The 23,903-nt window shown below is 50.5% G+C and overlaps 1 protein-coding gene across 3 annotated transcripts in view; it reads left to right on the top strand.

The window, feature by feature from the left end:
* The first annotated feature begins 7,942 nt into the window (after positions 1-7,942).
* GLT8D2 (glycosyltransferase 8 domain containing 2) overlaps positions 7,943-23,903 on the top strand; it is a 147,588-nt gene continuing 131,627 nt past the window's right edge. Inside the window, exon 1 of one of the 3 annotated variants that reach the window (XM_078674962.1) lies at positions 7,943-8,219. Coding sequence is in view for 2 of the 3 variants with exons in the window: in XM_078674944.1 (XP_078531070.1) it covers positions 8,300-8,312 (13 nt within the window). In the remaining variant the exon portion in view is untranslated. The other 2 variants (XM_078674952.1, XM_078674944.1) reach the window with 2 other exon arrangements.

Raw genomic sequence — 23,903 nt, 5'->3', positions numbered from 1 at the left:
GGGCAGCGGGGCCTACCACCACGTGGCGTCGCCTCCCAGATCACAGAGTTAGTTGCACCTATGAGGCTTAGCCGGTGTGCAGCCTGTGATGATGCCGGGTGCACTGGAATGTCCTCTTCCATGGAGAAATCAAGATCCAGCACCAAATGTGATACCTGGTGGCATGCGGAGCGGGGCTGCATGATGTGGAGGGTGCCATGTCCACGGGCCCCGGGCTAGGGGCTTGCAACAGCACGTGCTGGGCACTCCTTTCTACACGCCGGTGGCGGAAGGTGAGCAGTGAGGCCTGGGTGCGTGGAGGTGAGCATGCACCGCTGGGTGGCGGGATGGGCTGGGGTGCAGCTAACTGGGTGCGTAGGTGTGGACAGGCGATTATGTCGCGTGCGATTATATGTACTTTTCCATTCATGTATCTAGACTCTGTTTCAGATGACGGATCTGTTTCAGATGTGGGACCTGGTGAACTGCACGACATACCGGCAAGTGGTGGGCGACACACCGGTGACAACAGGTGAGCAGTGTGGTCTGGGTGCATACTGTTGGTACTCTCTCTGCCCCTCTCTTCTTTTCTCTGTGTCTCTCCCCCCTCTCTGTCAGTCTATCTATCTCTCCCACTCTCTGTGCGTATATCTCTCTCTCCCCCTCTCTGTCCATCTTTCTCTCTCCCCCCTCTCTCTCTCCTTCGCTCTCTCGCTGTCCCTTGATGTGTGCAGGACACACCTTCTCATCATGATTTTTGTCTTGCAGGCTGTGACCTACGGAGTGTCCCGAGGGGTCCTGCCATGTTTCTTCATTTCTGTTCTGTGATTGTTTTAATACATTTTCATTTGTTGCTTCGAAGGTGAATGAGTGATGCTCATTTTTGTGTCAACACATGCATGTAACCAGATGTGATTGTGCGACATTAGGCGGAATATTTGGTACATGATTCCTTATAGTTGATGTGGCTTGTCTTCTCCGGGGGGTGGGTGTCCTGGGGTGGTGGCGGTGGGTGTTGTGGCCCTCTTGGGTGTCCGGGCTGCATGATCAGTGGCTCCATGGCATCTGTTTTTCTTCAGGTGTGGCTCTGGCTTTGGCTCCCGTTTGTGGTGCAGGCTGTGGTCCGACTTTACACCAGGTCAGAGTAGGTGTTTGTTTCCTGCTGCTAACGTACCTTATCGCATGTTTTGTGATCTTATCGCCTATCTGGCTGGTTGTTGAGAATGTTGGGGAGTGGTGTTGTCACAGCTTTTTGCTCGGGAACGCCTACTCTGCATCTCATTAGCGATAGTTGCAGGGCTCATCTGTGGCGATGTTTTTGCGGCTGGTATCGCAGGTAAACTGGTGCTATGGGGGGGTTAGCACCAGCATGTGAATGAGGTGATAGATTTATCGCGACTTTGGCTGCGATAAAGTGCAGTTAACTCATCAATAGCTCCTTGAGAATATGCCCCACAGAGTGATAAGTGTCAAGTCTCTCAACCAGCTCATCCATTGTTTCACCAGCTTGTTGTCATGCTTGGTTGAAAATGTACCTTCCATTGTCGACATTCACTTGGCTTCCAAAGCTTCTTTTATCTTTTGATACGACGTTGCATCAGTTTGTGAGACTTTCTTTAGCACTTCTTTCACTCCATTCACCTGCAAGGTTTTTCAAAAACTTAATGAATTTCTATTCATCTTCTTCTTCTAGCCCATCTATGGAATCATCAAAAGTTTTGATCCATAAAGTCCACCTGGCACCAATCTTCTGCTTCTTTGCTAGAGTTGGTAAGAGTTGGTGGCAGCTACTCCCCGCTGGGCGCCGAGCCTTACATACTTTGAAAGCAGCTCGTTTCCCAGAGGCTTTAATTGTTTTAGGCAACTCGCTTTGTGTATTTTGAGCTGAAGCTCCAATTTTAAAACTGTCAAATTTGCATTTTATGCTGTGCCCGTATGTTTTTATCTGCACTCTGACAAATCTGAGCACATACTCGCACTCACCAGTGTCCTTAAACGTGCACCCGAGGACTGTTTCTGCTTATTTTTAAGACAACCGGCACCCCAGCCAATCGCGGTTGTGAAGGGCGGGACAGGGGCGGCACCTGACGGAGTGTCGAGCGGTTAGCGCTCTAGACCTCCGCTTCCTTGAGGCTATTTAGGCTGCGAGGAGGCCGGCGCGTCCGCGGTAAGAGTTGGTGGCAGCTACTCCCCGCTGGGCGCCGAGCCTTACATACTTTGAAAGCAGCTCGTTTCCCAGAGGCTTTAATTGTTTTAGGCAACTCGCTTTGTGTATTTTGAGCTGAAGCTCCAATTTTAAAACTGTCAAATTTGCATTTTATGCTGTGCCCGTATGTTTTTATCTGCACTCTGACAAATCTGAGCACATACTCGCACTCACCAGTGTCCTTAAACGTGCACCCGAGGACTGTTTTCTGCTTATTTTTAAGACAACCGGCACCCCAGCCAATCGCGGTTGTGAAGGGCGGGACAGGGGCGGCACCTGACGGAGTGTCGAGCGGTTAGCGCTCTAGACCTCCGCTTCCTTGAGGCTATTTAGGCTGCGAGGAGGCCGGCGCGTCCGCGGTAAGAGTTGGTGGCAGCTACTCCCCGCTGGGCGCCGAGCCTTACATACTTTGAAAGCAGCTTGTTTCCCAGAGGCTTTAATTGTTTTAGGCAACTCGCTTTGTGTATTTTGAGCTGAAGCTCCAATTTTAAAACTGTCAAATTTGCATTTTATGCTGTGCCCGTATGTTTTTATCTGCACTCTGACAAATCTGAGCACATACTCGCACTCACCAGTGTCCTTAGACGTGCACCCGAGGACTGTTTCTGCTTATTTTTAAGACAACCGGCACCCCAGCCAATCGCGGTTGTGAAGGGCGGGACAGGGGCGGCACCTGACGGAGTGTCGAGCGGTTAGCGCTCTAGACCTCCGCTTCCTTGAGGCTATTTAGCCACTCGGCGGCCCCAGCGCGCAGCGATGGCGCGCAGGGTGGGCGCCTTTGACTGCGCCAAAGACGAGCCTAAGACCAGCCCGTCTGTGCCCGTCCGGGCCAGGCCGGGTCACGGGGCAGGAATCGCTGCCACAGGTATGATTTCTGCGGATCAGCTAAGGGCTTTGCGCCCCAGTGGCAACGCTAAATGCCCCGTCCTAAAGCCCTCCCTAGCGGGCACACAAGCATGTCCCTACTGTACCTTTGCCCTTTCTAATGTTCAGCCTTACCCAGAGGCTACAGAAATTCACAAGTCACCTATCCATTCGTTTAGGCAAACTCCTTGTGATTTTATTTTTTATACTGTAAACTGTAGATCCCTGCCGCAACATAAAGCAGATATTTACCATCTTCTAGATGAAGAAAAACCGTGTGCGTTGTTTTTAACGGAGACCTGGCTGCAGGACAGTGCAGGTCCCGACGTAGCTGCCGCACTGCCCCCCAACTACGCTATCGCTAGAGTAGACAGAGAAAGACAGATTGGAGGAGGTATCGCTGTGATTTTTAATAGGAAGTTTAACTGTGACCTGAATGTGGTTGATATCCCTGGCTGCGAAGCAGCATTTTTTAAAATCGCACTGAACCCTAACTTCATGTTTTCTGGTTTTTTGATTTACCGCCCTCCGGGAAACAGCAGTGTTTGGGCTGCGAATTTGGTTAATATCATCTCGCCCTATTTCCTTAATGCCCAAAACTTGACTATATTGGGTGATTTAAATCTCCATCTGGAGGATACATCAAACAGTATAGCAATGAACCTCCTGGAGGATTTTTCTACCCTGAACATGACACTGCAAAATGAGGGCCCTACCCATAAAGCTGGACACTTGTTGGATCCCATCATATCCAATATTCAGGAGTTAAGATGGTTAAATACTGATCCTATCTGTTGGTCTGACCATTTTTTAACGTGCTTCAGTATCACCCTTAGAGAGCCCAAGCAGTCACGCCCTATACAGCCCCCGACCCGTATGAGGAATTGGAAAAGGCTGGACTTGGCTGAATTACAGAATGCATTAAAGATATCCCCTCCTGTTTTGGGCTGTGATATGGATAAAAATGCACTAGAAACCCACACTTGGTTGGAGAGAGCAGTTGATACTTGCTTACCTATTTCCAGGTGTAGAGGGAATGTTCACCGTCTACCGGCTCCCTGGTACACTGAAGAACTTAAAATTGAAAAGACTAAGTGCAAAGCGCTCGAACGGAAATGGCGCAAACTCTACGACCCCTTAAAAAAAGAAGTATATCGTAAGGCTAGAAATCTCTATCATTCGGCCTGTACGAGAGCCAAAGCCTGTTATGTAGCAGAGACTATTAACACTGCTACTAACAAAGCACGAACTCTTTTCAATACAGTCAAGGATCTCGCTGGAGCAAACTCTATGGCGGTAGCAAGTCCCCTCACCGCTCAAAAATGTCAAGATCTTGCCACCTACTTTGTGGGAAAGATTGAGAAGATCATTGCTAACATCAATCTCCCTGGGAGTGATGGCAGAGAAACTCCGCCCTTAGTTAGATCATCAGGATACCGGCTCGACTCCTGGCCACCCATTTCCCTAGACACTCTGAAATCCTTGGTTACTTCTATTAAGTCAGGTTCCCCTAGTGACCCTCTCCCTATTAGCATCCTGAGCCAACTTGATGACTCTGCTCTGAGGATCGTTTTGGATACTCTAAATGCTTCTATCCATCTGGCAAAAGTCCCAGCATCCTGGAAGCATGCCATGGTCAGCCCTCTGTTGAAAAAGCCATCTGCAGATCCTGAGGTGCTGGCCAATTATCGCCTCATCTCCCTGTTGCCTGCTTTTTCTAAAATCTTGGAGAAGCATATCCACGGTGCACTAACCGCTTTCACGGAGAATAACAACTTACTCCATTTCTCCCAGTCGGGTTTCAGGGCCGGCCATTCTACCGAGTCCGCCCTCCTGGGAGTCACCGAGAGGATCAGGGAGCTCTTGGATGAGGGGCAAACGGTTGCGCTTGTTCTGCTCGATTTAAGCGCAGCCTTCGACACCATCTCACATAACAGACTGCTTGTCAGGCTGAGTGAGGATGGTGTCGGAGGTACAGCGCTGGATTGGATCGAGTCCTACTTGTGCAACCGGACGTTTCAGATCTCGTCCTCCCAGGCTCAGTCAAACATTTTTGTCTCGCCCCATGGCGTGCCTCAGGGCTCAATTCTGAGTCCATTATTTTTTAATTTGTATCTTCGCCCCCTCGCCGATCTAGCAGAGCGAGTAGGTCTAGAACTTATGACCTATGCGGATGATTCGCAGATTATTTTTTCTCTTACCAACTCGGAGCCTTCATCCCCCTCTGCGTTGAAATTAGGTCTTCATGAAGTCTTCGGCTGGATGTCAACTAACCAGCTGAAGCTCAACGGGGAGAAGACGGAGATTCTTCTCCTTGGTAAAAACAGAGACCTGTGGCAGGATACTCACTGGCCGCCTTCTTTGGGCACTTGTCCTATTCCGGCGACCCAAGTCAGAAACCTTGGGGTGTGCATTGATGATTCACTATCAATGAAACAGCAGGTTAACAAAGTGGCTGGCACCTGTTTCACCATCCTTAAATGGCTGCGGAAGATTATCTGGATGCTGCCTGTTGATACCCAGAAGACCGTAGTCAATGCACTTATTACATCTAGGCTTGACTACGGTAACATCCTATACCTGGGTTCCAACTTAGTCGTGACCAGGCGGCTTCAGTTAGTCCAGAATTCCGCAGCCAGGCTGCTGTGCAAAATCCCTAGGACAGCAAGGATTTCCAAGCACCTTAAAGATCTACACTGGCTCAGGGTTGAGAACCGGATTCGGTTCAAAGCCTTGACCTATATGTTCAAGATCAGGGCGGGAACCGCTCCAAAATATTTGCAAAACCTAGTTAGGCCCTACTCCCCGGTACGAGATCTTCGCTCTTCAAATGGAGCAAACTTTGTGGTCCCCAGATTTAAACTGGCCAGAGTGGGAGGGAAATCATTTTCCCATCTGGGTCCAGTTCTCTGGAACTCCCTTCCTCTAGTTTTGCGAAAAGAGGAGAATTTTGCCAGCTTTAAGAAAGGCGTCAAAACCTGGCTTTTCAACAAATAATTATGGCCTCCTGGTTTTCAGTTGTTTTTCTGTGCTGTTTGGTCTCTTAGTCCTGCGCCGGGAAACCCTTTGTGGGTATCTGTGCGCACTATAAATGCAAAAAATAAATAAATAAATTTGCTGTGTCGAATGGGGGCTTCAGAAATACGTCAGCATCATACTTTGCGCTCCCTTCTGTCACCATTGAGAGCACATTCTGTTCAGAAAGTGTTCTTTGCACGAAACAGGGCAGGCAACCTCTCCACACAACATCCCTGTTGCTTGGTCATCTCGCACGATATTGAGGTTGAATGGCACGCTCCTTGCTTGTGCCGGTAAGTACGTTTCTGCTTTTAGACCTGGTTGTCACTGTCTTTAGTGTTTGCTTCATATGGATGATGGCTCTGTGTTACGGTGTGGTGCAGTATCTCTTCTTTCGGTCTTGCTAGCTGGTTCTGGCGGGGTTTCAGAATGTGCCTGTCTGCATGGTCTGCAACTTCTTCGATGGCTGTGTATGGGGTGGAGCGGGGCTTTGACTCCAAAAACACCACCTGCAGACTGCTTTACATCGATTCGGTGTGCATGTATCACACATGAGTAGTCTGCTATACTGTTGCAAACTCTCACTGAGAGCCTTGTTTCTTTGGGTATGTATCCCCCACTCATCGCCACTTATAGCGTTTTTCCATCGGCGGTCGGCACAGATCGGGGGTGGAGGGGTGGCGGCTGGGATTGCTCTGGCAGTGAGGTTAAATAAAAAAATTACTTCTACTTACCTGTTTGCCACATTCCTCCTTGCCGCTCCACCTGGCCGTGTCTCTCCTCCTCTCGCCGGCAGTAGCATGAAGCAGCCTGGCTGCCCTGAGCCAATCACAATGCTACATTGCAGCATTGTGATTGGTCTGAGCGCCATGGCTCGGCGCTCAGGTGGGGTATGGAAGCCTGGGCATGTTCTCCAACCAGGCTGTAATGCAGACTGGGTGGAGAAGAGGGAAAGTGCGCATGACTGTTATGGTTGGCACAAGAGGGCTGGTCAAACAGTCATGTGTACTTAAGAGTAGGGGCAAAGCACTCATTGGCTGCTCTCCCAGCCCCACCCTCCCCACAGCTGCCAAGCTGCAGTGCAGGAAAAAATAAAATGATAATGACTGAGTGATTATTTTATTTTTTTACACTGCTGAAAAAAAAGGTGTGGCAACGCTCCTCTGCCTCTTAGCGGAGGAACTGCCACTGTTGTTTTCCCCAGCCCCGGAGTATGGAATTGAGCACGCCACACACAGAGCTCTGTAACAGACATGTACAGAGTACTTTGCCAGGGCCCGTTTTGGTTCCCGGTCCGGCCCTGATCTGGGGGACCATACCCTGTGCTGGCAAACGACTTGCCTGCCCCCACACCCTCCCAAATTCCTGTGCCCTGACATCAACCTTGTATAGATAGCTGTCCCCGCCCCCATTTACCACCTGCCAGGAGCAGGTGGTAAATGGGAGTGGAATGGGGAATCCGCGTGCGGGAAAGTACTCAGTAATTCCAGGTCAATCATTTGTAATTGCACCGACTTTGCAGAGAGTACAATTACCGGCTTAACTCAGTGTTTGGGGACTTGTTTGTTTCGCACCCTGCGCTGGTAATTGGGCCTATAATCTTCCTCCTGAGCCTGTGAAGTATGGTCTTTTATGATACACTTCGACGCCTTGTCAGGGGTAGTAAGCGCTATATAAATGCAATTACAATACTTCTGTGGCTGGCCGGTGCCCTCTGTCAGCGAGCCGAGTCAGCATTGGCCGCAGCAGCCCCCTCCTGAATCAGATCACGTCACTGGCAGCGTCTGAGGCCCATGTGTTCGTGGCTGGGGAGGGGTGCTGGGCAGAGGCCAGGGTACGGGCTGGGAGGATCTGTGCATGAGATGCACGAGCGGTCTGCAGATGAGGGACTGCACATCTGGAACTTGTTTCCAGTCTCTCTTCTCCAAGGCGATGCGTAACTTTAGCAGGCAGCCCACAGCCGCACGGAAAACAAGCAGCGAAACGTCAGAGAGACGAAAGGAGAACGACTACACCACGTCTTAAAAGTACGACAAAGAAAGAAGACTTATCATATGACCTTGGGGGCCTTATCCCTCTTAGGGGCGTCGCGGAGAATGTAATGCAGGAGCTAGAAGCAAAGCTGTGAGGATCTGGAGAGACGGTGGCTCGGGTATGTACACTGAGCACTGGCTGAGGCCGGCTGCGCAGACTGAAGGCAGCCAGCTGTTGCATGAAGGGGGTGGAGAGCAGATGGAATGCGTAAGTAAGTAGATCTAATGTATACCTTCCTCTGAACGAAGAGCTGCCCACCAGCCTTGAATTATAGCGCCCTTCCGCTTCTCAGTGATTTTTTTGACAAGTGTCTTTTGATGTTCTTTACTTTTTTGTTGTTGCGAAATCTTTCTGGCACAAGTCATTAGTGTGATCCGGAGGGAAGGCGTGCGGGGCATAATAGAGACGGTAACTAATGTGGGGGCGATGTCTCTGAAGGTGAGAGATCCCCCCGCGCAGCGTCGATGAGAGAGAACGAACTTCAACTGGACTCAAGAGAGCGCCTGGGCCAGTGACGTAGCTAGGGTTGTATTGCCCCAGTGGTGCAAGCATGGAAATGGGTCCCATTGAGTATTTGTAGTAAAAGCATCCATACTTGGGGTGCCGACGCCACACCTGCAGCATTGATAGGTGCACCCGAGACTGCAAAGGACGTGACATCAGCCGGGCAGATCGCTCAACGGACCAATGGCCTGAGTTTAGAGATCTCTGTGTAAATTGAAGGTCACAAGTTTTGTTGCGGCTTACATTCTTTCAAGGTCGATATAATGTACAACATTGATTGTGGTGCCAATAAACATACACTTATTTCGGTTTCAAGGTGCTGCTGCTTTGGTGGTGAACAAGCATTTTGTAAAATAAACTCTTATATTACAACACAACAAGGGATAGGTTTTTACATCCTACATGGAGGCAGGGTCGTACTGGCCTGTGAGGCAATCTGGCCGTGCTGGAAGGGCTGGTCTGAAGGGGCAGTTAGTGGGCTGTGTTTTTTGGGTGTTCGTGGGCCTGTTTTAGGGTGTGGTGGGCCGAGGTTTACTGTTAATTTCTGTGATATTACCACAAACGTTGTCTGTAAGAAGCACAAAGGTGTGCAGTCTCCCATACCTTCCAAAACACCTACACTGCTTGTCTTTACATGTTGAAAAATGCACCAGTTGCAAATGTGGGACACTTTTGTGGCTACCAGGTTCACTGTTTTAGCCCCTTTTCGACCCTGATGGAAGGAGAAATGCAGGAAATGTATACAGCTCATGTGTCTTCCAGGCCAGCCTCCTGGAATGCCCCAGCTCGAGGGCATGCAGGCGCGCCGCTGCAAGACACGGCAGTGCATGCTGCACATCTGTGGAGCTCCTGTGCACAGCAGAGTACGGCATCTTTATAAGGTTCAGGCCAAGGCCTTTCCTTTAGCGTCCAGGGGCAGGTGTCAGCGCTCAAGTGAAGAGCTGGGGAGCTGAAACAAACAGCAGGTCCAGCACGGGAGCCAAAGACCAAAGGGGCTCTTTCCTCTCAGGCAGGTTTTTGGGGTGGTAATATAGGGAGGGTGGGTCAGATCACAGTATCCTCGTGTACACGTTCATCTGTGGTGGCTCCAAGTCCAGCACAAACGCTGCACTGTACCAATTACTCTGTGTGTGTGCTGCTCCCCAAAGCCACAAAACTTGCAGACCCAGGAAGACGTATAGTTTCAGATGTCTTTCTCTATACATTTTCAGCAAGTCCCAAGATTCAAATAGTCCAGTTTTGTCTTTGCATGCTGGTACCAGTTGTGCATTTCATTCTAGGGTCAGAACAACAGCTTTCCTTACAGTTTTTAATATGATTGTCTGTAGAATTATTGATTATCGCTTAACCCAAAGACATAGAATGGAGATCAGTCTTGACAATGTATTTAAAATCTCACATAGTAAAAAGATACATTGCATGCCCTCAATGCAGCTAGAATTTGCCACAGAGACACCAGCGCTATCATAACAAGCATTTGCAATGCAACAGGTCTCGCATTAGTTAGAGTTAAAGAATTTGGCATTGTTTATATTTAGCTGGATATGTTTTCTGCTTTGTGTACTGTATGTGTTAGGGAATGGCAGGTTTGTCTGTATCTGTGGAGTAAGTATGTGTATTATAGCATTCCCATGCCATCTTTACATTGCCAGTGAGGCTAACAGTAGACATATACACAGAGACAAACATACAGAGAGACACATGCACCGATACACACATAGAGACAAACACACACAAACGCACACAGAGAGACAGACACGCACATAGAAACATACACACAGAGATGCACAGACAGACACACACACATAGAGACTGGCACGCGTATAGCGACGCACACACAGAGACAGAAACACACATAGAAACAAAGATGCACACACAGAGAAGAGATGTACTTACAGAGACAAATGCACACATAGAGACGCACACACAGAGATAGAGACGCACACACAGAAAAAGACACGCAGATAGAGACTCGCACACAGAGACAGAGATGGGCACCGAGAGACAGAAACACGCACATAGAGATGCACACACAGACACAGATACAGAAACGCGTACACAGCAAAAAACACACGCAGACAGATGCACACAGACACAGAAACGCACACACAGAGACAAAGGCGTATACATAGAGACGCACACACAGAGACAGACACACACACATAGAGACTGAGACACATAGAGATACACAGACACACAGGCAGATAGTTTGGTAGCTAAATGGGTTAAGGCATCCGCTACAGGGGCATGATGCACAGAAAGAACTGCGCATCAAGCAGTGCAGGCTTAGATCACAGTATCCTTCACAAACACCACGGTGCACTGGACGACACAACCAACAAAGTGCGTCACACCTTAAGTAAAGCGGCGCACACACCACTTGGCACCGTTTACCACAAATTGGCAACAAAAGTGTGCGTCCCCAGTACAAACAACACAGCACGTTTGAATATCGCCTTGCATATAGCGCTACGCGCTGGAAGCCTGCAGTCATTTTAAAAGCCCCGTTTTGTCGTTTTGGTTTATTTAATTTTGCTCGCTTTTTACCTTGGTTTTAATTACAGATTAGAATTGTTTAGATATTCATAGTTGCCCTACCTGTGCCCTTAGACACGGATCGCATTGCTGCACTATAAAATCCTGCTGCATTCACCGCCATTTGGGCGGCCCGGTCCCCGCGCTTTGTTTTCCTGGGGCGCCATTTTTGGTCGGTCTCAGAAGCACTCCTCAGCCATTCGCTGAAGCCGACACGTGGACTCGCTAGAGCCCTACATAATTAGTAGGTTATGGCGCGCAGCGTGTACGCGCAGCGTGGACGCCACAGTGACGCCGGAGTCACGCCAGAGTCCAGCCCGTCTGCGCCCGTCCGCGCCGTGGACGTGCTGGACGGCTGGACCCTGGACTTAGAAGATGCCTCTGTCTTCCCTTTCAAGTATACCCGCCATGAGATGGTACGCCTGAAACCCCGTAGCCTTATCTGTTCGCATACCTACGAACCATACGAACTTCTTCGCCCTCTGCGATGTGGCTGTTGCCACACATGTTTGTCTGTCAATTCCTCCCCCCCTCACCCCTCAGCTGACCGCCCCGCTGTCACTGGACCTATGACAGTCGGAGTAGAAGGCATCTTGATCAACGCCCGCTCCCTTGTTAAGAACAATATAATGTTTAGGGAGATGGTTCTCGATAGAAAGACGGCTCTAGTGTTTATTACGGAAACCTGGGCTAAAGAGTCACCTGGCCCTGACCTGATCGAAGCGGTCCCAGAAGGGTACTGTCTGACTAGACTGGACAGACAGGGGCGAGTGGGAGGGGGGATAGCGATCCTTTATCAAGACCACTTGTATTGCCACACAGTATCTATATCCGACTTTCCGGATAGCTTTCAAGCCCTCCACTTCACCGTAAAGGAAGGGCAAATCCCTTTTTTCAACGGAATTCTGTTGTATCGCCCTCCGGGCTCGAGGACTGAGTTCACAAACAACTTCCTCCAGTCCCTGGAACCTTACTTTGGTCGTGATAACTTCTCCATTTTGGGAGATTTTAATTATCATCTAGAACGACTAGATCTATCTGACACTTCTTATCTTATCGATGCCCTGGTCTCCTGTGGACTCACGCAGCGAGTCAGCGGCGCTACTCATCGTGCAGGCCATACACTAGATGGCATCTTCTCTAATGACCAGCGTTTGACCATCATGGATCCGGTACATCTATCCTGGTCGGATCACCTTGCGGTTCCATTTCTTTTGGAACACCCACGGATGGATGGAAATAAAACAGGGAAGCACACTATGGAAACTGGCAGAAACTTTAGGAATATTGGCAATGATTCCTTTTCGCCATGGGTGGCTAGCCTTTCCGCTATCAGCATGGACAATGTTCAGACTGCGGTCGGTCACTTTGAACAGGTCATCACTGAGGCCCTGAATGAACTTGCCCCACTTCAAACACGCTGCCGAGCTAGGAAGAGACCCTCTGCCCCATGGTACTCGGAATCCCTCAGACTCCTCAGGCAAGAAGTGAGGAGGATGGAGATGCTCTGGCATTCGAGCTGGGACTTCAGGAACAAGGAAGCCCATAAACTTCTGGTCAGAAAATACAAATCTGAGATTGTGCAGGCCAAGCAAGATTACTTTGTGGCCATGACAACCTCGCTCTCCTCGCCGAAGGAGCTCTTTAGAATCGTTGATTCCTTAGTCAACCTTCAAATACCTGACCCCGTCGCACCTTCACAAGATCTATGCGATAATATTGCGTCCTTCTTTCATTCTAAGATACAGGACATCTATCTGGCTCTTGAGGTACAAAGAGCCTCATTCAGTGGGCCCCCTGCCTTGGTTCAGATAAATATGACCACGTCAGACATCTCCCCACGGAGCACCCTGGACTCTTTCCCCCTGCTCACTCTGCAAGACCTGGAGATTTTGCTCAATAAAAATAAATCTGGCTCCCCCCTAGATATTTGCCCATTGAGGATCATCAAGCAGTGTAGAGAAACCTTCCTACCGCCTCTACTAGAAATTATGAATCTAGCCTTGAGGGACGGTCTCTTCCCCTCAGAGTGGAAGAGCGCAGTAGTGAAACCTCTACTGAAGAAGGCTTCCCTCGACCCGGAGGTCCTAAAAAACTTCCGGCCGATCACACTGCTCCCAGCCCCTGCGAAGATGCTTGAGTCACATCTAAACAAGCATCTTGCCGCCTTTGTGGATAGCTCGGGCTGCCTGGACTTCTCCCAGCATGGATTCATGAGGGAACACAGCACTGAGTCGGCCCTTACTATTGTGCTCGATAAGATCCGCACTCAAGTAGATGGGGGCCAGACCACCCTCCTAGTCCTGTTGGATCTAACTGCGGCTTTTGATACCCTCTCCCCCTCAGTACTTACATCTCGTCTGAGGGAAGTGGGAGTGAAGGGCGCAGCTCTAGATCTCTTGACCTCCTTCCTTGTTGGAAGGGAACAAAGAGTGAAGTTGGGAGAGTTTCTATCTCCATCCTGACCTGTGCTGTGTGGGGTCCCGCAGCGGTCGGCTCTTAGTCCGACCCTATTTAATATCTACGTGACCCCACTGGCCAGATTAATTAGATCTTTCGGGATGGAGGTAGTTTCTTACGCTGATGACACCCAAATCCTCGTCTCTCTTTCCCATTCAGATGTACCAACCGCCTCCAATTTTAGATCTTGTATGGAGGCGGTTGGTCTGTGGATGATCCACAATTCACTTAAGCTGAATGGGGAGAAGACGGAGGTGATGGTGTTCGGAGGGAAAGAGGACACATGGTCAGCCAGCTGGTGGCCTGACTCATTAGGAATATGTCCCTCCCCCACGGCATCTGCTAAGAATCTTGGGGTGATGATAGACCCTGCCCTGGACATGAGCAGACAGGTTAGTAGAACCATCTCCACCTGTTGGGGCATCATTCACACCCTCAGAAGAATCAGGAAGTATCTTTCCCTGCAGTCCCGAAAACAAATAGCTGTCGCTCTCATTGGCTCACGACTGGACTACTGCAATGCGCTGTATGCGGGCCTAAATAGGAGCCTTCTACAGCGCTTGCAGGTATCCAGAACGCCGCAGCCAGATTTGTTTTAGATATCCCCAAACGCTCCTCGGCCACGTTGGCCAGGAAAGCGCTGCACTGGCTGCCGGTAGAACACCGAGTGCGCTTCAAAGTCCTATGCATGACTTACAGAGCCATTGCAAAGAACAGTGCCATGGGAGTCGGCTCCATCATTTCCCATTACACCCCTGGGAGGGCCCTGCGCTCCTCCAAGAAACTGCTCCTGACAGTCCCCCGCATACGCAGAGCCAAGTGGGGTGGCAGGGCTTTTTCTACTCTTGCCCCTAAATGGTGGAATGACCTTCCCCTTGATCTCAGGTCCCTACCGTCCCTGCAGAAATTCCGTAGTGCTCTTAAAACTCGCCTTTTCCTGCAAGCCTATATGTAAGGTTGTACATTCCCACTTGGATCTGATTGTTAGGCGCCTTGATACCTGCGGGTTATTGTTCTGCGCATTATAAATTTTTATCATATCATATCACGTGCCAGAGAACAAGCAATAAGGCCCACGTTATGTCCCACACGCTGGTATCACAAAGTGCAAAGAGCACGATCGTCCCACAGCACAAACAGCAGTGGGAATCCTACAACACTGCCAATCACAGAGCACACACGAAAATGAGCATGACACTGTACAAGGAACACTGTGATCATCACTTACAAGCAGTCCTGTCTAGCACACACAACATGGAGCATCACACAATACAAAACACTGGGCATCTTATTACACAGAACATCACAGGGTACCGACAGCATTGTGCATCACACTACACAAATCACACGGAGCACCACAAATTATGCACCGCGTTATTCATCTCAAGCAGCACAGGCATCGCACAGAAAAAGCATCCCTTATCATCTAACAGCGCGAACAGCACTGTGTATCCCCCAATACAAACAGCACAGCACTGTGCATCTCCCAGTATAAATATCACTGTGCATCCCCAAGTAAACAGCACTGTGCATCCCCCAGTACACACATCACTGAGGGAATAGATGAGGTGAAGTGCTCAGTAAACTGTGTGTGGTCAAATAAGCGCTGAGCCTGCAGAGGAAGGAGTGGTGCAGAGGCAGCGTGAAGCCACTGTGCAGGCCGGGAAAGAACCTTTGACTGCTGCCAGAAAGGAAATGAAGCCACGCTGGCAATTAATATGCGGGTGACTGCGGAAGCTATGGTCAATCGAGAGAAGCACTTACCCTGGGGGGAGAGAAAGGAGTAGTTTCTGTCCTGTAACTCCAGTTCTGTAGTAGGGGTATCTCTGTTATAGTCATAATCTAGTGAATAGTCCCGCCCATGTGCGTGGACCCATGTGGCTTAATTAGGATACTGTGCCTTTAAGGAACCTTCCAGAACCTTCTCCCAGTATCCCAGAATGCATAGCAGGTCCAACTTAGCCTCAGTTCTTTTTGAAGGCGTAAAAAACGCCAGACCTGTAGCATTATGAACATGAATAACTCTCCACCGGGGAGGCGGGAGGGCGCTTATGACTATAACAGAGATACCCCTACTACAGAACTGGAGTTACAGGACAGAAACTACTCCTTCTGTAGTAGGGGATCTCTGTGTATAGTCATAATCTAGTGAATAGAATGGCAAGCCCATCCCCACACCAAGCGGCGGTGGAGAATAAAATAACGCCACTACTGTGCGAACAGATTCCGCAGCGAAGCCTGCCCAACCTGAGCGTCTGCCCTGGCATCAGTGTCCAGGCAGTAATGCTTAGCAAAGGTATGGACCGACTTCCAAGTGGCCGCCTTGCAGATCTCTGCAATGGGAACATTACGGAGCATAGCTGTCGTAGCAGCCTTGCCCCTGGTGGAAGGAGCCTTAGGCTTGCCCCCTAAGGTCTTATTAGCTTTGCAGTAACACAACTGTATGCAGGACACAATCCACCTCGAGATGGACTGTTTAGAGGTAGCAAGACCTGTCCTGACTGAGCCATAATTGATGAACAATTGGTCTGACCTACGAATATCTTTAGTCTTATCAAGATAAAACTTCAGCACCCTCCGCACATCCAGGGAATGTAAAGACCTTTCCGCTGGAGATGAAGGATTCTGAAAGAACGTAGGCAAAGTGATAGTCTGGTTGATATGAAAATCAGAAACAACCTTGGGAAGAAACTTAGGGTGAGTACGCATAACAACCTTAGCAGTATGAAACACAGTATAAGGTTCTTGGCAACACAATGCCTGAATCTCACTCACCCTGCGGGCCGATGTAATGGCCACTAGGAACGCCGCCTTCCAGGACAGGTGCTGCAATGAAGCCTTATGAATGGGTTCAAAAGGCTCCTTCATCAATCTGGACAGCACCACATTCAGGTCCCATGAAGGCGAAGGAAGCCTGACAGGAGGGAACACTTTCTTCAAGCCTTCCAAAAAATCTTTGATCACAGGGATCTGGAAAAAGGAAGTCTGTGAAGGGCCTTTCCTGTAGGCAGTCACAGCAGCCAGATGAACCTTAATGGAATGAACATTAAGGCCCGTCTGCGCCAGATGTAGCAGATATGGAAGGATGACATCTTCCTTGCATGTCGTAGGGTCATAGTTCTTAGACCTACACCAGATGCAAAACCTCTTCCACTTGTAAGCATAAGAAGTCCTAGTGGAAGGTCGCTTAGCCTCCTTCAGTATGTCCATACAATCCTCTGGGAGATTCAGATGGCCATATTGCACTATTTCAGGAGCCATGCCGCCAAACTCAAAGACGAGAGGCTGGGGTGCACCATCCGCCCCCCGAACTTCGTGAGAAGGTCCGGCCTGCACGGCAGCTTCATGTGAGGAAGGAGAGATCGGTGAAGCAGGTCCGTGAACCACCACTGTCTGGGCCATTCCGGGGCAATCAGAATCATCCTGGCCCTGGATTGGGACAGCTTGATGAGAACCGCCGGAATCAGGGGAATTGGTGGAAAAGCGTACAGAAAGCTGTTGGACCACTTGATCCATAACGCGTTCCCCAGCGTCCCCGGCTGGTAGTACCTGGAGGCGAAGCCTTGGCATTTGCTGTTTTCGGCGGTGGCGAACAGATCTACGTCTGGAGTTCCCCACCTTGCGAAGACTTCTCCCAGTACTTTGTCGTTTATGACCCATTCGTGGTTTTCCTGAATGAGTCTGCTCAGTTCGTCTGCCTGAACATTCTGCACACCTGGCAGATGGGTGGCCGTTATCGACAGTCCTCGAGCCAGAAGCCAGTGCCAGATCGCCTGCGCCTCCTGCGACAGAGTGCGCGATCTCGAGCCCCCCTGCTTGTTGAGGTAATACATCGTTGTCGTGTTGTCCGTCTGAACAAGCAGAGAGTTGGTCTGAAAGGACGGATGAAAGGCCTTCAGTGCCAAGTGAACAGCTCTCAGTTCCAGGAAATTGATGTGGTACGTGGACTCCGCCGGGGACCACGTCCCTTGAATTTGTAGGTCTTCGGAGTGCGCTCCCCAGCCTTGGAGGGACGCATCCGTCACGATGGTCTGTGTGGGAATGTCCTTGTGGAAGGGAACCCCTCTGAGGAGATTCTCCTTCGAGCACCACCACTTCAGAGACTGAAGAGCATGTAGAGACAGTCGTATCTTGTCGTCCCAAGAACCTCTCCTCTGGTCCCACTGATCCTCCAAGCACTCTTGCAGAGGTCTCATCTGTAGCCGTGCGTGAGGAGTGAGGAAGATGCAAGAGGCCATCGATCCCAGTAGAGAAGACACCGTCCTCACAGTCGTAGACGGAGTGTTCATGAGAGCCTGAGCCTTCCGAACGAGTGATAAACGTCGCTCTTCCGAAGGAGACACGCTTGCTGACAGCGTATTGATGGAGGCTCCCAAGTACTGGATGCACTGGACCGGAATCGGGACCGACTTGGACATGTTGATGTGCAACCCCAGCTTGTTCAAGAGAACGCACGTCTTCTGGAAGTGTGCTTGAGCTTCCGAGAAGGAGGAGGCCTTGATCAACCAATCGTCCAGGTACGGGTAGACAAACACCTTGTTCTTCCGCAGGTGTGCTGCTACCACTGCCATACATTTCGAGAACGTCCTGGGTGCAGACTTCAGCCCGAAGGGTAGCACCGTGTACTGATAGTGATTGGTGCCGACTTGAAAGCGCAGAAACTTCCTGTGTTTGCATGCAACGGGCACGTGGAAGTATGCGTCCTGTAGATCTATGGCACACATCCAATCCCCTCGTTGCAGCTGAGGGTAGATCTGATGCAACGACAGCATGCGAAACTTTTCTCTGCGAATCCACTTGTTTGCCTGTCGCAAATCCAGAATGGGCCTGAACTCGTTTCTGTCCTTCTTGCGGACAAGAAAGAACCGAGAGTAAAGACCTCTTCCTCTTTGAGACAGAGGTACGTCTTCGATCGCCCTTTTCCTTAGCAGAATGTCCGCCTCCGCCTGAAGCTCGCGCAGTTGATACTGCGAGCTGACGGGAGGAATCGATGGAGGAGGGCTGGTGAAACGTAGACTGTATCCATTGCAAACAATATTCAGCACCCACTTGTCCTGAGTAATTTTTCTCCACTCTGCCAGAAAAAATTGAACGCTTCCCCCCACCGGAGCGGGTAACGGACGAGGGGGAAGTAACCGCTCAGGGTCGAGACCCGGCCGGGCCCTTGGTCGCGGTAGAGGACTGTTGTCTACCTCTACCCCCTTGGCGTTTCTGGAAGGGCCGCCTGTACTGCTGCTGCTGCTGCTGCTGTTGATGTTGTCCAGCAGACTGTCCCCTTCCACGACCCTGCGACCCAAACCGACGTTGGAACTGTCGGAAGGGTTTCTTCTCCTTGGGCTTCTTCAAGCCCACCGCCGTCAGGGTCTCCGCCTCGGCCTTCATCCTGGCCATCTCGTCATCAGCGTGTTTTCCGAAGAGGGTATCTCCGGAAAACGGGAGATTCGCCACGCGTTGCTGTGCTTCCGGTTTCAGTGACGTCAACCTGAGCCAAGCATGGCGTCTCTGGTGAATCCCGTGGCAGTATCCGTGCGCTGACAGCAAGGAGATGTCCGCTGCGGCGCCGATGGCCTGGTTAGAGACCAGCATCCCCTCCTGGACGATCTCCATGAAGTCCTCCTTGCGGTCTCGAGGGACAAGGTCCGCAAACTGCTCCATCGAGTCCCACAGTGCCCGGTCGTAACGCCCCAGCAACGCCGAGTCACTGGCGGCCTTCATCGAAGAGGCGGACGTCCCACACGCCTTACGACCAGCAGAGTCGATCCAGCGGCTCTCCTTGTCCGGAGGCACCGTGGACGCAGGGGAGGTGGCATGAAGCTTTCTGGCAGCTGTCACGATCACTGAATCCGGTACCGGGTCCTTCCTCAAGAAGGCTGGGTCCGAGTCGGGAGCCCTGTACTTTTTTAGGATCCTGGAAGGCGCAGACTTCACCACTGCCGGCGTCAGGAACAGCTGTTCAGCGGGCTCAAGGAGCCCTGGCACCAGAGGTAACAGAGGGCGAGACAAGTGCCTTTTGTGTAATGTCTCAAAAATCACAGAAGTAGAAGCTGTTGGCGCTTCAACCTTGATTCCCAACTTCGCCGCTCCACGCAGGAGAACCTCCTGAAACGTGCCAATATCGTCTATAGGAGACACCCTAGTCTCCGGCGAATCAGACAACGTGGGCGAGTAGGAACGGGTCCCAGAGGCAGAACGTGACCTGGACCGACGTCTCTTATGGTGATGCCTGGACCTTGAGGAAGATCCACGTCCACTCCTCGATCTGTCCCGTCTCCCCGAGCGAGACCTCGACCTCTTGGGTCTCGGACGTTCCTTCGGCCTCCCAGGGTCAGGAGTCCTAGGCTTCTTAGGAGTCTTCTTCGGTGGCGTCGGAAACTTGGGCATCGACACCGCCCTCGGTGGGACCGGGGGTGGAGGAGTAACCGGACGCGGGGTCTGCGGAGCTGGCATCGGAGGTGGGGTCGGGGCCTTCGGAGGCGGACCCTTCGGCAAAGTAGGCCGCGAAGGAGGTGCAGAGGGCTTCATCGGAGTATCCACCCCGGAATGCGCCGTTCCCGGCGAGCCACCATCCCGTCCGGAGCGTGGGGAGCCCCCCACAGTCCTGGGCCTGTCCTTAGGACCTCCAGACACCGAAGATCGGTGCCCAGACGACGACCGATGGTCCCTCGACGTCGAGCGGCCCTTCGGCGTCGACCGTTTCTCACTTCTCGACGTCGAACCGCGTCTGCGTCTCGACGTCGACCCTGACCAGATGGACGAACCCCGAAACCTCGACGACGGGCGATGGTGCCTCGACGGCGACCTCGACCTCTTCGCCTGCCTCGACGTCGACCTCTTGGATCGTCTCGACGTCGACCCTTTGGATCGTCTCGACGTCGACCTCTCGGACCGTCTCGACGTCGATCTCCTTGAGCGTCTCGACGTCGGTCTTTTCGAATGCTTCGACGTCGACCTCTTCGGCGCCGGAGACTTCTTCCGTCTCGACGGCGGCCTCGACGACGAGGATCCCCTCGACGACGATGTCCTCGACGGCGAACGGCGGTGTCGCCTCGACGGCGAGCGCCGACGCCGGGCCCTCCGATGTCGACCACTCGACGCCGACACCGACGACGAGGAGATCGACACCGGCTTCGACGGCGGCCGGAACACGTTCCTCGACGTCGACGGGCGACGTTTTCTCGACCCAGAGCCCTGGGGAGACCTGGAACTGGCCGTTGACCGTCCTCTCGACGTCGTGGTCAGCGCAACTGACCCAGACGGAGATCTAGGGCGAGGGCTGGTCTTCCTGCCCCTGGGGAGCCCCCCAGAGGCCTCAGCATGGGCAGAAGGAGCCCCTCCTGACCCACCTCGTGCCTTCAACCTTCTCTCTTCAAGTCCCTGAAGTCTGATCTTCTTCCTCTCCTTCAGGGTCCTTCCAGAGAAGCCTCTGCAGATCACACAGTCCTCAGGAATGTGGGAAGAGGGAAGGCAGAGAATACAGACCTCATGGGGGTCTGACTTGGCCTTCTTCCTTGAGCACTCCGGGCATTTGTCGAATAATGCAGGCATTATGGACAAAAAAAGTGCAGAAACTCAGAAAGAAAGTCACCAAAGTACTTTTAAAGCACCAAAAATCGAAATTAGTGTAAAACACCAACAAAACCCTTGAAAAGGGAGAGCTCAATGCTCCAGGGTCCTGCTTGCAGGAGCCGGAAAAAAGAACTGAGGCTAAGTTGGACCTGCTATGCATTCTGGGATACTGGGAGAAGGTTCTGGAAGGTTCCTTAAAGGCACAGTATCCTAATTAAGCCACATGGGTCCACGCACATGGGCGGGACTATTCACTAGATTATGACTATACACAGAGATCCCCTACTACAGAAGTTACGGTATCCTGCAGGAGGTCTCCAGCTGCATGTTGTCATGTTGTGGGTGTAGGCGATGGTGCCCTGCCCGTGGCTGCATTGAGTGCCTGGCCGGCAGGACTGAGGAAGCAGCCCTGGATGGGCCCGACACTTGGCCAGCCCTGGAGATGCAGCCGGTGAGGAGGAGAACCTGGGCATAGCAGTGCTGCGATGTTCAGCGGTAGCGGGCCTAGCTCCCAGGCACAAATGAAGAACTGTCACGAAGCATCCGAGGCAGAAGGGTCCATCACTCCTATATTTTTGTGTGCGTTTAGCGGTTGTGTGGGCCGAGGTTCGTCGAATTCTAGAATCTCCTAGGGTTCTCACCATTCTTGCTAAGCTGGTCTTTCAGTTGTGTCTCTTTCATTAGTCTTGTGGGCATAGCCTTTCCTGGGGCCGAGCTTGAGGTTTCATAACCGTGGCCACTTCAGGCTCCCCCTGTCTCTGCTGGAAAGAGATTGGTGCTCACCGGGCAGGCCTTCTTTAGGTTGTGTTGATGGGCTGTTGCCCCACACAAGGCTGCTGATTTTTTTTCTGGGTGGCCATCGGTATGGTTCGGGTGTCAGTGAGGAGCATTAAGACCCACTGCATTTCCCATGTGGCCTCGCTCACTCCTCGGGTGTCCTCGTACATGTGGGTTGTGCGGTGGGAATGTTTCACCCCTGATTTGAATTGAAATCAGTCACAGGTTGGCTTGCTGCTGGCGTCCATTTTGGCTCCAGACTCACGTCGGCGCTGCCTAAAAAAAAAAAAGCGGCACTTCAAGCGATCACGAAAGCGATCCTATTGTAAAAAAACACACGCTTGCAAGTGGTGCGCGCGCACGCGCCACTGCGAGCATATGTTTTCAATTAACGCGCCCGTGCTTGGTGTGATAATTGAAAACATATGGGCTTTGGTGCGGGTAACAGACACCAATAGGCCATGGGTGGAGTTACTCGACCGCCCATGGCCTATTGCGTGCTCTGTTAAAAAACAACACGCACGAAAAGCCCAATCAAAATGGACCTAGGAAATGAACACGCACGAGCGTGTGGAATTTCCAGGTCCATTTTGAAAACCCCTACAAAACGGCTCGCCTGCGCGAGCACTGCTGGGCAGTGCATCACGAGGGCTCGCCCTAATAAAGGGCAGAGGGGTCGGTTATCCATTCCATTGATGTTACATTTGGGGATGCACAGAGACTGGTTTCCTTTTTATTGGGAGGACCTTACCATGGATCAGAATCCTATTGGTGCATCAAGCTTGTTTGCAGTAGCAGTCAGCCATTACCTGGAATTCATATTTTTCACTTGTAAAGTAAACGTTTGCAGGCTCGTCTTGGCAGAGGCCGTAGAATAGTACTGATTATCTATCATTTTATACATTTTAGTTGTTCTTGTTCTCTTATGGTCATCACAATCATATCAGCAAGGCTCAAACAAAAGGATCACCCGAAACACTGGAGTTAGATAAATCCCAGAAATCACTGATGTCAGGTCTCTGTAGGTCACACATTAACAACATTAGCTACTGTCTCCTGCACTCATTGAAGGTCTTCAACATCACCCTAGACTAATAGTAACCAGGAATTGGGAATGTCAATCAAAATTTGCTGCCTATAGACACTCAGGTGAGCACAAAATATTAATTAACTGATTGCTGTCTTCACTCTCGCTTCAAGAGAAATATGTACCACACCTGCCATAAAAACAGAGATGACTTTCATCTTATTTAGGATGGTGTTTTACACAGGAATGTGGCCTAAATAACACATGAATAAAAACACTTCTGTATATCTTAGTAAGTTCGTTTCAAATGCAAATGTATTAATTCAGTCAATATATGTAGAATTGTTTGAAAACATCCATAGTAAACATTGTTAATGATGCACACAATTATAAATCCACAAAATTCTCCTACAAATCCCCCCCATTCCTTTATAATCACTAAACAATGAATACAACTATATTAACCAGGAATTTATTCGGCCTCTATCACTTTCTGTTTCTTTCTGGAACTCTCCTCCACCACCTTTAGATGGTTGTAAAACTGATCTTTGACATGCTCATTCTCATATTCTTCATTTCTCTTTAAGGATTTCTTCTCATTTTTATAACTACAGTTTTTAATCAACACATACAACATTTTAGCAAGAGAAACAACATAATTGCGCAAATCATTATAATTATCACAGGGGTTAGTAATAAACATAAAGTTCCTCCACCCAAATTATCAATCCATTCACCAATCTTGCCAAGATGCAAAAATCCCTTCTTTATCTCATTAAACCAGGAACATGCAATCTCCTATACTCCATGCTCTTCTAAAGCTTTAAGTTCACAAGAGATGTTAGTTACATTGGTGAAATAAGAATTAATAATAGGGCTATTATTAGGTATGAACGTTAACCACCTTTTAACTTGCAGTATCTTGTAAACACT

Source organism: Lissotriton helveticus, chromosome 1_1 (assembly GCF_964261635.1).
Source record: "Lissotriton helveticus chromosome 1_1, aLisHel1.1, whole genome shotgun sequence".
Classification (NCBI taxonomy): domain Eukaryota; kingdom Metazoa; phylum Chordata; class Amphibia; order Caudata; family Salamandridae; genus Lissotriton; species Lissotriton helveticus.
The sequence above is the reverse complement of the archived record's forward strand: the minus strand, read 5'-3'. Positions and strand labels throughout refer to the sequence as shown.